A 12158-nucleotide genomic window follows, 5' to 3' on the forward strand; every position below is an offset into this window, starting at 1 on the left:
TTTTTTTTTTTACCAAATTTTAGCAGCTTTTTTTTTTTTTTTTGATAAGAAATCGTCCAAGTTTTAGATCTCGCCATGGCTGAAAAAATGTACATCAGTTACAACAACGTCCACAAGCTCTGCAAGGCAGGTGCTGAGGAGTTCCTAGAGCAGCTCGGAAAGCCGGACGTGATCATCGCCATTGGTGGTGGTGGATTTATCCCGGCCAGAATTATCAGAACTTTCTTGAGAAGCCCTGGAGAGAAAAACATTCCTATTCAAGCCATTGGACTTTCCTTGTATGAGGATATGGGAACCGGAACTGACGACAAAATCGGTAAAGAGGTGGTCAGAACCCAGTGGCTCGACTTTGGTGCTCTGTCGCAACATTTCGACTCTTTGATTGGCAAGAATATCCTGATTGTCGATGAGGTTGACGACACCAGAACCACTCTGCACTACGCTGTTTCTGAGTTGTACAAGGATGTCAAAGAAATCGCAGAAAAGCTGGGCCGCACTTCTGAAAAGACCAGATTCTCTATTTTCGTGCTACACAACAAACTCAAGGAGAAGAGAGCACAGATCGACGAGGACAAGATGGGCGGCGGTAAGTATTTTGTCGGAAAGGACGTGCCAGACGTCTGGATCGCGTATCCTTGGGAATCGGACGACATTGATACCCACACCCAGCATGCTGTTGAGCAAGGAAACATCTAATAGAAAAAATGTATTCTTTTAATTACTGGCAGCGAGTTTTTCCTGTAAACTCACCAGTTCCTGGACCTGGGACCTCATCAAGTCCTTTAAATCGTCCACGTCTGCCTGCAGCTCGTTGCACCGTTCGGATTTCTGGCCCAGAAGCTGTAATGTGGTCTCGTAGCTAGAAGTAAGAGCAGCGTGCTCTTCTTCCAAGGAAGCCAGTTTCTCCTTGTACTCCTTTGTCTGCCCGTTTTCGCGCACCAGCTGGACGATCTCGTTCGCCGCCTCCTGTTTCTGCGCGTTGAGCTCGGCAATTTCGTCTTTGAGTCCCAGAATTTCGAGCTCGAGACGGCGGATCCGCGACGACAGTTTACCCATCAGCTGGATGTTTGAGCCGCCGTTCACGTTTGAGCTGCCCATGCCGCCAATCGTGGACGAGTGCGGAGTCCCCAGGTCCTCCGTTGACGCCATGTGGCTAAGTCCCGGCCCGCCTCGGGCCCGGTAGCCGGAGATCGGAGACGAGGCAGGAAAGATGTCTTCCTCTGTAGTCAGCGGGTCGTCAATGGTGTCCAGCATCGAGCTGCTCTGTGAGTGGTGCAGGCTGGAGCCAAAGAACGAGGACTGCGACTGGCCGCGGCTCGAAACGCCTGCAAACGCTCCTGGACGCGGAGTTGTGGACGACTCGCCCAATGCTATGTTATCGGCAGAAACCAGCGAAACGGAGCGCTGTGTGCGGTAGTGGTTGAGACTCGACGAGGAGTTGAACTCGTTGAGATAGAAGCCGGTCTGCGGTTGGGTCGCCTGCTGAGAAGAGGCCTGGGTGTCTATGCGGAGCTTATTGATGTTGGCAAGACGGTTCTTCTCTTCCTCGAGGGCCTGAATTTTTCTTTCTAGGTTGGCTTTTTCCACCTCATAGTCCTTTCTGAGCGCGTCCTGGCCTTGCTTGGCCGTCTCAAGGTCGTTTTCGGCGATCTCGAGCTGGTTCTTGGTAGCTTCCAGCTCGGCTCGTAGTGCGGACTCGTTCTCAAGCAGCTCGCTGATTTCGGCCGCTCTCGACTTGAGGTCGCTCTGCATCGTCTTGATCTTCCTTGAGCTGGCAATATCTTTTTGTTTGAGCACCTCGACGTCGTTTTCCAGCGATGAGATCTTCTTCAAGTACGAGCTCTCAATCAGCTTCCAGTTCTCCTGTGCTTGCGTGTACTGCGCCTGGATCAGGTCGACAGAAACAGACGACGCGTCTGTAACACCTGCCGTGTCCGTGTTCTTGTCCACAGACTCGCTGAGCAGCCGGAACGCCTCCATTTTATTTTCCAGCCGTTTGATTTCGGCAGCATTTTCCTCACTCAGCTCGTTGTATCTCGCGCGTTCTCGTTCCAACTTGTACGTCAGCTGCGAGATCTGGTTGCGTGCGTCCTCCTTGTACAGACTAAACTCCTCTGCGGTCTTGTCGAGCCTCTCCTGAAGCCGTGCTCCGTTCTTCAGCTCCGTCTCCAACTGTTTCTGCAAAGTGGCCACCTGGACGTCGAGTCTGCGCATTTTCAGCTCCTTCAGCTCGTCCATGGCCGCGTCCCTCTCTTTCTGCACCTTTTCGAATTTTTTCTGCAGGCCCTCGTATCCCAGACGGTCCTCCTTGATACTCCGCTCGTTGTGCTTGAACCCGCCCACCTCGGCCTCCAGCTCCGCCACACGAGCCTGTAGACTGCCTACCTCCCGCTCGGCACGCGCCAGATCCTCCTCCAGATCCAGCTCCTTCTGCTTCATCTTCTTGATGGTCTGCGTCAGATTCACCTCTTTCATCGACAATTTGGACCCTTCCTCCAGCAATTCCTTGATCTGGAGCTCTTTCTCCTCCAGCTTACGCCTGAGCGCTTCGTCGCTGCCAATGGGCGTGACAGACCGCTTCGGAGCCCTCTCGCGACGCAGATCGTCCACCTTGCGTGCCAGCTGTTGATTTGTCCGCTTGAGATCTCCTACCACCTGTGCCGACCGCTCAACCAGCGCCAGCAGCGCGTCGTGCTCCAGGCTCTTGTAGTCTGCAGGCAGCGAAAACTCACTTTTCGCGGTCTCGGCTCCCAAGCCAGCGTCTTTGGCGTCCCGAGGGCCCTTGACTTCCTTGTTCTCTTTGCCGTCCTTGACATCGTCCTTGCGGCTGTTCTTGGACGCGGCGAGCGCCAGCCGCTCCTGCAAACTCAGCTTCTTCCGCGGCACGGCGTCTTCTGCGCCCGGCGCCTCGCTGGAACTCACGCTGTCGCCGTCCTCCATGATTAATTACGTATAAAAAACAAGCCTGGCTGTGCGAAAAGATATTTATTGATTTTCCATCTACACTTACCACAAATAAATAATCCCTATTATCCGAATGTTCTCTACCTAGTCCTATGGGCGAATGCTATGCGACGAGACAGAACAGTACTGTCTCATTAGATTGTTGAGCTGTTGCTCCTCCTGCTGCGCAACGGTGTCGATTAGCTTACCAAGAGAGTAGTCGTCCAGGAGCTGGCTCGAGGTGCTGGACACCGACGAGGCGCGAGAGTGCAGGGTGTCCAGCGACGACACGGACGACGAGCGCGAGCTGCACAGCGACTTGACCGGCGTGAGCAGGACAGGAGACGCTGGCGACGCGGTGACGGTGATCGTAGGCGTGGCCGGCACTGGCTTGCGCGTTCTCTCCTTCTTGCGCAGCTCGGCGCGAATCGGGTCCAGGAACCGCTTCCAGGCCCGCAGAAGCTCGTCCTTGGAAATCCTCAGGTCCCAGTCCAGCAACATGAGCAGCTGGCGCTCCATCAGGTTGACGTCCTCCTTGCGGAACAAGCCGTCCGTGTACTTGCTCCAGTGCTTGTTCTTGGGCGAGGAGTCGTTGTGGTGCTTGGAAGAGATGATCAGACAGGCCAGAAATATGCGATGGCGCGTGCAAGGCAGGCCCTGGGCGTCCCGGGGAAGCTTGGCCTTGAGTCTGTTGAGAAACACGATGGTCGACATCAGCGTTCCCGTGTAGACGTTGGTGTAGCGGACGAGCTTGGTGATGAAGGTCATGAGCGAGGGTAGGGGCTTGGTCTTGAGCACGGGCTCTGCGTCGGCTGGCGACTTGACCTTCTGGGTGATGGTTTTGGAGGACTCGCAGGGCAGAACCTGCAAGGTGACCGTCACCAGGTGGTGGATCATGTCCTGGGTGACGGGGGATTTCAGGAATATTTCCAAGGCCTGGTCGTCGCTCATTGGGGGGATGGGGCTATGCGAAGCTGCGCTTTATATATCTCCAGTCCGCGGCGTGCTTCCCTGACACCTCCTTTTAACGCTTATTTTTTCCATCGCGTCGAGCCGCACAGCCGCAACCTCCTTTGCAGGGCGGTGCGGCGCACAGGAGGGCCGACGCGTTCTCGACCGCATCGCGCCGTTCTGCGCGCCTTGCCAAGCCCCGCGGCCTGGGGTTAAGCGAGGTGTGCCAGTCAGGCTGACGCGACCGCTACGTGCACTTAGAAATCAAAACCATACTTATATTTCCTATTTCATCTAGAGGCTGTCAGCTGCTCCCGCACAAATCATTTGTCGGCGCCGTACGACTTGGTCTTGTACTTTCCGTTCAGCAGAATGATGTCCTGAGGCCTGTAGTCGAACTTCTGTGTGAAGAACGACTCCAGGATGTTCTTGGTGCCCTGGGCGTATCTGACCTGGGCGTCGATCACAGAGCCCGAGTAGTGCGGAGTCATGGCGTTGCCGGCACCGTACTTGTTGGCCATGGATCTCCAAGGGTGGTCCTTTGGAGCCGGCTGCGGGAACCACACGTCTCCGCCGTATCCTCTGAGCTGGCCGCTCTTGACGGCGGCTGCCACGTCCTCGGCCACGCAGATGGCGCCTCTGGCGGTGTTGACGAGCCAGGCGCCCTTCTTGAAGTGCTTGAGCAGCTCTGCGTTGATCAGGCCCTTCGAGCCCGCGTGCAGCGGACAGTTCACCGTGACGATGTCGGCCTGTGCAACCAGCTCCTTGATGTCGAGCACTCTGCGGGCGCCGACCTTCTCCTCGGCCTCGCGGGACAGCGACTGGTAGTCGTAGTAGAGCAGCTCCTTAGGGTTGAAGGCCACGAGTCTCTCCAGCACACGGTAGCCGATTCTGCCTGCTCCGATGGTGGCAATGACCTTGCCCTCGATGTCGAACGAGTCCTTGGCGACCTCGGCCACGTTCCAGCCTCCAGAGACGATCTGCTCGTGCGCAGGAACAAAGTTTCTCACCAGCACCAGCATGGTCATCACGACGTGCTCGGCAACGGAAACCACGTTCGAGCCGGTCACCTCCAGCACAGAGATGTCTCTGCCGGACTGGTTGATGTAGTCGAGGTCGATGTGGTCCGAGCCCACGCCGGCAACCACCAGCAGCTTGAGCTTCTTGGCCTTGTCGATTCTCTCCTTGGTGATGTAGGCCGGGTGGAAAGGCGTGGAGATGATCACGTCGGCGTCCGGGATGTTTTTCTCGAGCACAGAGTTCTCGCCCTCCTTGTCACTGGTGACAACGAGCTCGTGGCCCTGCTTCTCGAGCCAGTCCCTGATACCAAGGGCGTTTTCGGTGCAACCGTAGAGTCTTTCCTCGTCTTGGGCGTGTTTTCCTGCGTCGTAGAGAACTAGTACAACCTTCATGATGTGATTGATGGTGGAAGGGAGGGCGACAAGGGCGTATTTATAGTGTCATTCCCCTCTCTGGAACACCCGGCTGGTGGTCGCCTGGGTCGGTGCCCGCTGGATATAGACTCCGTGTTTGCCGGCTGCTTTCATTGGCGGATACACGCGAGACACCCCGGATTTTGCAGAAAAACAGCAATTTCCGGGGTGAACGGTAGGAGGCTATTTGCACACACGGGCGGGACACCCCACTCTGGACAAGAACACCAAAGTCATTCTTTTTTCCCGTTGCGGGGCCGCAAACCGCATTTTTAGGAAAATATTACCTGTGCTACACCCTGTCAGATTTACCCTCCACACATATATACCCGTCGTCTCCACAGACTCTCATTCGTCCTTGCGCCGCCAGCGGAACATGTCGAGCAGCTGTTTCCCGAGACTCTCGGTCGGCGCCTGGTACACCTGACGGATGTCCCGCTGCCTCACCTCCCGATACCCAGGAACCCGGTCTGATCTCGGGGTTATCGAGGAGCCCAGCAGGTGTCTCTTGATCGCCGCCTCCAGATGTTCCGCACACCGCCGGTAGCATTTTTCCAGCTCCGTGGTTGCGCGCAGATACAGTTTCTGCGACGCCAAAGGAGCCTGCAGATTGTAACCTCGGATGCTGTCGTTCAACGCTTTTAATTTGACGTCCAGATACTTGGTGTATTTTTGTTCCCATTGGCTGCTGCGCAGCTTCCTATGGCACGGGCCGTCGCTGTGCTCCGCCTGTGCGTACTGGCTCATAATCTTGATCTTGTCCGCGTCGCTTTCTCTCGAGTGTTTCTCGCAAACAATGTGCACCGCCTGTAGTGTCCAATCGGAGTCGAGCTGGCGCCGAAACTGGCGGATCTGGGCCTCCACACTGCCCTGTTTCTCGATCCACGGCGGCACGGCCTCCTGCCGTTTCAGTATGTTGTTCAAATGGTATTCTGTGCGGTCAATAAATGCGTTATTGCTGGTGTAGTCTCTAGGAAGCGGTTTTCCCCGGGGAAGATTACGGAACTCGCCGCGCCGCTGCGCTTCCTGGATCCGCTGGTCGGCCAGCGACCGCACAGAGTTGTCTACAGACGCGAACGAGTCCCCAAGAAACTGCGCAGGGCCTAACAGTCGCTCTCTGTACATTTCGGCAAACTGGTCGTCCTCGGGCTTGGCTTTGGTTTTGTCGGATAGTTTGTCCAGTTGGTAGTCGAGGGCCCCGTCGCGGGCGTTGTGGAGCCTCTGCCGCACGTTTGCCTTGGGCATCGGCTTGTACTTGTCGCTGAGCATTCTCAGCGACGCATCGTAGACAGACTCCTTGCCCGTCCACACTTTGGAGCTCGCAATCTCTCGCTCTTGCTTGCCCGCATACGTGGGGATTTTGCTGTAGCCGATTTCTCTCTGGTATTGGTGGTCGAAGTTCTGGTTTTCGATTTGATCTAGCTTGGACCGCAACTTGGGCAGATCCACGGGCAAGGCGTCCGGGATCGCGCCTGCCCGTGGATCGTCGGCTACGGGACGCGCGTCCTCAGCCAGCTGCTCCAGACGGCGTTTCAGGGCACCTGAGTCGGCATTGAACAGCACAAGTGATCTTCTGATCATTAGTTTCTAAAAGAAGACGGTGCAAGGGTTACTACATAGATAGTGTCATATAACGACAAATTTCCCGGCCGAAAATTCAGAGATCGCAATTTAGTATACGGGACCGACTCACCCTTTTAAAACTGTAAGGTACCCCTCGGATTTTAATGTTGCCCATTTTAAAATTGAAACAATCTTGCCTATTCTGTGTTTCTCCTTTGCTTCTCTCGGGCAAGGATGTTGCTTGCGCGAAACACTTTTTAGGCAAGTTTTCTTTCCTCTTTAGGAAAGCCCCTTATAAATGGACCTCGGTGTCAGCAGTTGTCAGCTTCAGGATAGAGCCCAGCAAATGCGGGACCGCGCCGGAGTCCACCAAGCACACGGACAATCAGCGACGGAGTTGGGTCTGGCGGGGCCCTGCAGGCAGTCAAAATTGCCACCCGGCAATAGCAACCGCAAACCACTAGGTGCCGTGTTCCATTAGTAATGCATGCTATTTAATCTATATGGGGACGGGTGATTATCGAGTCCTGCCAGGACGCCTTCCACAGACCTTGTTCAGCCGGTTCGGGAAAAAAGCAAACAGCGGGGCCGCCTAACCAATGTAGGAAATTATTGCGATTTTTTCCTGTTTGGACAGAGATTTCCCTTTTTCGCTGCTTATTTGTTTGTATTTGTGGGACTATATATAATACAGCTAGGAATTTCAGTCCTGTTTTTTTAATAAAGAAAAATTAGACTTTTTCCCAATTGCTCATCTACACAATGCTATCATACGGTGACATTTCTCTCAGAACTGTGAACTTTGTGTTCCTCGTCATTGTCCTCGGTTTGACAGGCTCGCTTGCCGCTACAGCCGACCACGGCAACCCACAGGTCAACTTCTGCGTTTTTGCTGCCGCCTTTGGACTCCTCACCTCCACTTTGTACGGAGTGCTAGCCTTCTTCATCTCCTTCTTGGCCTCGCCTTTGTTCCTGGCCATCTGGGACTTCCTCAATTTCGTTTTCACCTTTGCCGGTGCTACCGCTTTGGCCGTCGCCATCAGATGCCACTCTTGCTCCAACCAGAGCTACCTGGACAGCAACACCGTGACCCAGGGTTCCAAGGACAGATGCAGAAAGGCACAGGCTTCCGTTGCGTTCCTCTACTTCTCCTTCTTCGTCTTCCTGTTCTCGCTGGTGATTTCCTCCCTCTCCATCCTCAAGAACGGCTTCCTGGGAACTTCCTCCTCCCGCAAGCCAGTTAGAACCGGAGTGCCAACCATGTCCCAGGTCTAAGCTACGAATTCGCAGGATCCACAGTTTTTTTTACCTCTTGTGCCATACTTGGCCCGATACCATTAATCTGCCAGGCGAAATAGGTGTGTACCAATGTATCGAAATGACGAAATTTTAGTGTAGTTCTATCATCTGTAGCCCTTGCCGGCCATGAACCGCTCCAGACTCTCCCACAGAAACTCGCTCGTTTGACGGTCCTTGAACCGCTGCGTCCGCTCAATGCCTATCGGCTGCACGTTCCACTGCTGAATCTTGTCCGGAATTGGGTCTCCGTTGTAATAGAGATAGAAGCCCTTCACTTTTTGAAACAGCACACTTGGCTGGTTGTACTTGTAGTTCTTGAACTGCCACTCCTGGCCCGTCGTGAAAACTGCAACCACCCGGTCCCAGTACTCCGGCTTCGTGAAGAATTTCTCCACGTTGCTCACCGCCAGAAACTTCATTCTCTTGTCGAACCGCTTCGAGTTGCGCACAATCTGCAGCATGTTGCTTGTCGAGTGTCCTGAGTCGGCAGCGTTGGTGAATCTTCCGTCCTGAAGGAACTCCTTCACGTTGCTCATATTCAAAATAGCAGACGCAGACGGCGACAGAATAATGATGGGCTCCTTGTTCTTCCCCACAGACGTCGTGCTCTTCTCGGGCACCTTGCCCTTCGCCTTGGTTTTCTGCTTGGCCGCACGGATAATCTTATACTCGCACTCTTTGGCAACGCTCGAAAAGTCCACAGGCTTCGTGCCCTGCAGAGCCCTATTATGGTCGATCAAATTGCGTTCGTTGCTCAGAACCTCGCGCAAAAATGGGTCTAACTCGCGCTTCTTCTTTGCCGCGCCCTGCTCCTCTGTAGATGTCCGTTTTTCGCCGCCAGGCTGGGCTTTGGGTCCTGCCCCTTGTAAATAAGCACACGTCTCGGACGACCCGTTTAGATACGAGATCAGCTCCGTTCTCTCCAAAAAACTCACAACAGGTATATTCTTCGCCTCGCAGTCGGAAATATACTCGGTCGTGTTCGATTCACTGTGCAACCAGCATTGGTATATGGTTCGCAAAACATGGTTGATCTTGTCTCCGCTAACAAACCCGGTCTTCTCGTCCAGAGAAACCTCCTGGCCGTCCAAAATAAGCGTCTTGGCCGTAGAAATATCCTGGCCCTCCGGAAACGCAATGGGCTTGCCGTTCTTCGTGCATTCCCTCAGCAGACTAATAGACATGACCGAACAATTTTGGTTATTTTTTTTTCTTGAATTCACGTCGGGCCTTCTGACTTTACGTAAGCCCCAATAAAGGCAAAGATAACATTTGACATATATTTATTGTTTAATATTTATGGGCGACCTTAACAAACACACCTTTCTGTCCCGGGTGTTTGGGTCTGCATCCAATCCTCTGCTGAATGACGACAACAACGACATTGAATTTAGCATCAACAACTTGCAGGACACGTTTGAAGAGCACGAGGTCGAGAGCCCCCCACGGGCGCAGCACCCGATCAACGTCAACTCAGAGGACGAATCTTCTTCTGAAACCGAGTCGGCCTCCAATGACGATCTTTTGTACGACCAGAAACGCGAGCTGTACCAACAGGTGGAGTCGGAACTTCGCCAGGACGACTATGATACTGTGCCTGAGAGTTTAATGATGGAGCGACGCCGTCCGCACGAGGGCAGCACGCGGACGTTTGAGACGAAAAAATCCCCATCGCCCGCAGAGCCTCGAGCCGGCCCCAATTTCAGTCAGTGGGGCGAAAAGGCAAGAGGAATTGCAAGCAGGACTATCGACAATATCCCTAAAACTATACCGAGGGGCATTTCGTTCCAGCTCCCAACCAATGCCTCCAGCAAGCTCCCGCCACCCCCGCTCTCGTATAGGAGAGAAAACAGTGTAGGAGGCGAGCCGGAGGTGGTGCGAAATATCAACGAGCAGCGTCAGCTACGCGGGAAACTCGGTCTGCTGAGTCCCATGGAACGTGCTCTCTGGCTGTGGTCGAACGTTTCCAATTTAGACACCTTTCTTGAGGACGTGTACGGCTACTACACGGGCAACGGTTACCGCTGCATCATTTTGTCGCGCGTGAGCGATCTGCTCATCATTGTGTTTGTGGTCTGGCTCAGCAGCTTCATGGGCAACTGTGTTGACTATAACCGGCTAATGAACGGCAATGCCACCAAGTACTCGGATGTGGTGGTTGACCAGTGCTATTCCAAAATATCGTTTGGTCAAAGATTCTTTTTCTTTGTGCTCTTTATCATTCTGGTGCTACGGATCAAATCGTTCTACCACCACTTCAAAGACCTGAAAGAAATTAGAAACTTCTACAACCTGCTTCTTGGGGTCTCCGATCAAGAGCTCCAGACAATTAGCTGGTCTACCATTGTCAAGAAGATCATGGTTCTGCGGGACCAAAACACCAACGCTCTGATTTCAGGAAACCAGAATATTAGAGGTGACGACCTCAAATCGAAGAAACGACTAAGCGCTCACGATATCGCCAACCGTCTGATGCGCAAGGAGAATTACATGATTGCCATTTTCAACAAGAACGTTCTCTCTCCCGCCCTGACTATCCCGCTTATCAACCACCATTTCCTCACTAAAACGCTCGAGTGGAACCTCAAACTTTGCATATTTGATTTCGTGTTCAACACCGACGGCCAGCTGAAACATGCCGTGCTCAGCGAACACAAACGGCTTGCTCTGGCCACAGAGCTGCGCAAAAGATTCCGACTCGCCGGAATCCTGAGCATATTTCTCACGCCGTTTCTGGTCATATATTTTCTCCTTTACTTCTTCCTCAAGTTCTTTTACGACATCAAAACTAATCCATCCTTGGTGGGGTCCCGTGAATACTCCCCTTATGCCAGATGGAAACTAAGAGAGTTCAACGAGCTGCCGCACATGTTTGATAAAAGACTGAAAATGAGCAGAGCGCGCGCTACAGAGTATATTAACCAGTTTCCCAAGGAAGCAGCAAATATAGTCCTCAACTTTGTGGCGTTTGTCACGGGCTCACTTGTGACCATACTGGTTGTGCTCACCGTTCTGGGCCACGAGAACTTCCTGAATTTTGAGCTTACCGAAGGCCGCACGGTCCTGTTCTATATCTCCACTTTGGGTGCCATATTCACCATTTGCAAAGGCTCGGTCTCGGAGAATGACACAGTTTTCGATCCAGAGGCATCATTGAGATACGTGGCCCAGTTTACCCATTATCTTCCTAGCTCATGGAATGGCAGATTCCACACAGAAGAGGTGAAGAACGAGTTTTGTAAGCTTTTCAACCTGCGGCTCATCTTGGTTCTCAAGGAAATTACGAGCTTGATTATGCTTCCATACATTTTGTACTGCCGGCTGCCAGACGTGTCTGAAAAGGTGATCGACTTCTTCAGAGAGTTTAGCGTCCATGTTGACGGACTGGGCTACGTTTGCACGTTTGCAATGTTCGAGTTTGACAGCAAAGACAAGCCTGTTCGCAGCCAGGCTGCCAATGACTACGATGACCTGAAACAGGAATACTACACTGCTGACGACGATAAAATGGTCAAATCGTATCTCTATTTCCTAGAGAGCTATGGAAACGAGCCGGTGCGAAAGACTGGCAAGGAGCCGACTGTAGACCGAATTGGCAGACGTCCGGGCCAGAAAAACCTGCTTCGTTCGGCGATGATTAACAACTCAATGATGGACAAAAACCGCGGAACTCACTCTACTGTCAGATATCCGCCTCAATTGCGTTCCCCTAATTTAGGCGAGTCCGTGTACACTAAACGTCAAAACATCGATCTTATGGAAGACACCACCGCAGGCCTATCCACAGATACAAGGAACTATTTGCAAACACTCAACAATAGCACTCTTCTTGGCGAGTCGTTCCAGCACGGATTTCCAGTGGAGGATACGTCGCACCACGACGAAGAGGCTGATTCGGAAGGCGACGACGAGGCCGGAGTGTTGGGGCTCATCAACCAGATTTACAAGCATAAAGAAGGCGTGAGTTAA

At 53.1% G+C, this 12158-nt stretch overlaps 8 protein-coding genes across 8 annotated transcripts; 2 read left to right on the forward strand and 6 right to left on the reverse strand.

Moving 5' to 3' along the window:
- Window positions 1–75: 75 nt before the first annotated feature.
- Window positions 76–696, forward strand: KL928_001868 (uncharacterized protein; the record flags this gene model as incomplete). Its single annotated transcript, XM_043202280.1, has 1 exon — window positions 76–696. One exon carries the CDS (start codon window positions 76–78, stop codon window positions 694–696), a length of 621 nt encoding a protein of 206 aa, XP_043061145.1.
- An 18-nt stretch (window positions 697–714) lies between these two features.
- Window positions 715–2940, reverse strand: KL928_001869 (uncharacterized protein; the record flags this gene model as incomplete). The annotated part of the gene is made up of 1 exon (XM_043202281.1): window positions 715–2940. The coding sequence occupies one exon, from the start codon at window positions 2938–2940 to the stop codon at window positions 715–717; it is 2226 nt and encodes a 741-aa protein (XP_043061146.1).
- A 114-nt stretch (window positions 2941–3054) lies between these two features.
- Window positions 3055–3894, reverse strand: KL928_001870 (uncharacterized protein; the record flags this gene model as incomplete). The annotated part of the gene is made up of 1 exon (XM_043202283.1): window positions 3055–3894. The coding sequence occupies one exon, from the start codon at window positions 3892–3894 to the stop codon at window positions 3055–3057; it is 840 nt and encodes a 279-aa protein (XP_043061147.1).
- A 323-nt stretch (window positions 3895–4217) lies between these two features.
- On the reverse strand, window positions 4218–5306 carry KL928_001871 (uncharacterized protein; the record flags this gene model as incomplete). The annotated part of the gene is made up of 1 exon (XM_043202284.1): window positions 4218–5306. The coding sequence occupies one exon, from the start codon at window positions 5304–5306 to the stop codon at window positions 4218–4220; it is 1089 nt and encodes a 362-aa protein (XP_043061148.1).
- Window positions 5307–5675: 369 nt separating this feature from the next.
- Window positions 5676–6908, reverse strand: KL928_001872 (uncharacterized protein; the record flags this gene model as incomplete). Its single annotated transcript, XM_043202285.1, has 1 exon — window positions 5676–6908. One exon carries the CDS (start codon window positions 6906–6908, stop codon window positions 5676–5678), a length of 1233 nt encoding a protein of 410 aa, XP_043061149.1.
- Window positions 6909–7823: 915 nt separating this feature from the next.
- KL928_001873 (uncharacterized protein) lies at window positions 7824–8228 on the reverse strand (the record flags this gene model as incomplete). Its single annotated transcript, XM_043202286.1, has 2 exons — window positions 7824–8078; window positions 8214–8228. 2 exons carry the CDS (start codon window positions 8226–8228, stop codon window positions 7824–7826), a joined length of 270 nt encoding a protein of 89 aa, XP_043061150.1.
- A 65-nt stretch (window positions 8229–8293) lies between these two features.
- On the reverse strand, window positions 8294–9373 carry KL928_001874 (uncharacterized protein; the record flags this gene model as incomplete). The annotated part of the gene is made up of 1 exon (XM_043202287.1): window positions 8294–9373. The coding sequence occupies one exon, from the start codon at window positions 9371–9373 to the stop codon at window positions 8294–8296; it is 1080 nt and encodes a 359-aa protein (XP_043061151.1).
- A 115-nt stretch (window positions 9374–9488) lies between these two features.
- KL928_001875 (uncharacterized protein) lies at window positions 9489–12158 on the forward strand (the record flags this gene model as incomplete). The annotated part of the gene is made up of 1 exon (XM_043202288.1): window positions 9489–12158. The coding sequence occupies one exon, from the start codon at window positions 9489–9491 to the stop codon at window positions 12156–12158; it is 2670 nt and encodes an 889-aa protein (XP_043061152.1).

The sequence above is a fragment of the Ogataea angusta genome (assembly GCF_019207475.1).
Source record: "Ogataea angusta isolate 61-244 chromosome Unknown 61-244_NODE_3_length_881311_cov_93.026150, whole genome shotgun sequence".
Lineage (NCBI taxonomy): Eukaryota > Fungi > Ascomycota > Pichiomycetes > Pichiales > Pichiaceae > Ogataea > Ogataea angusta.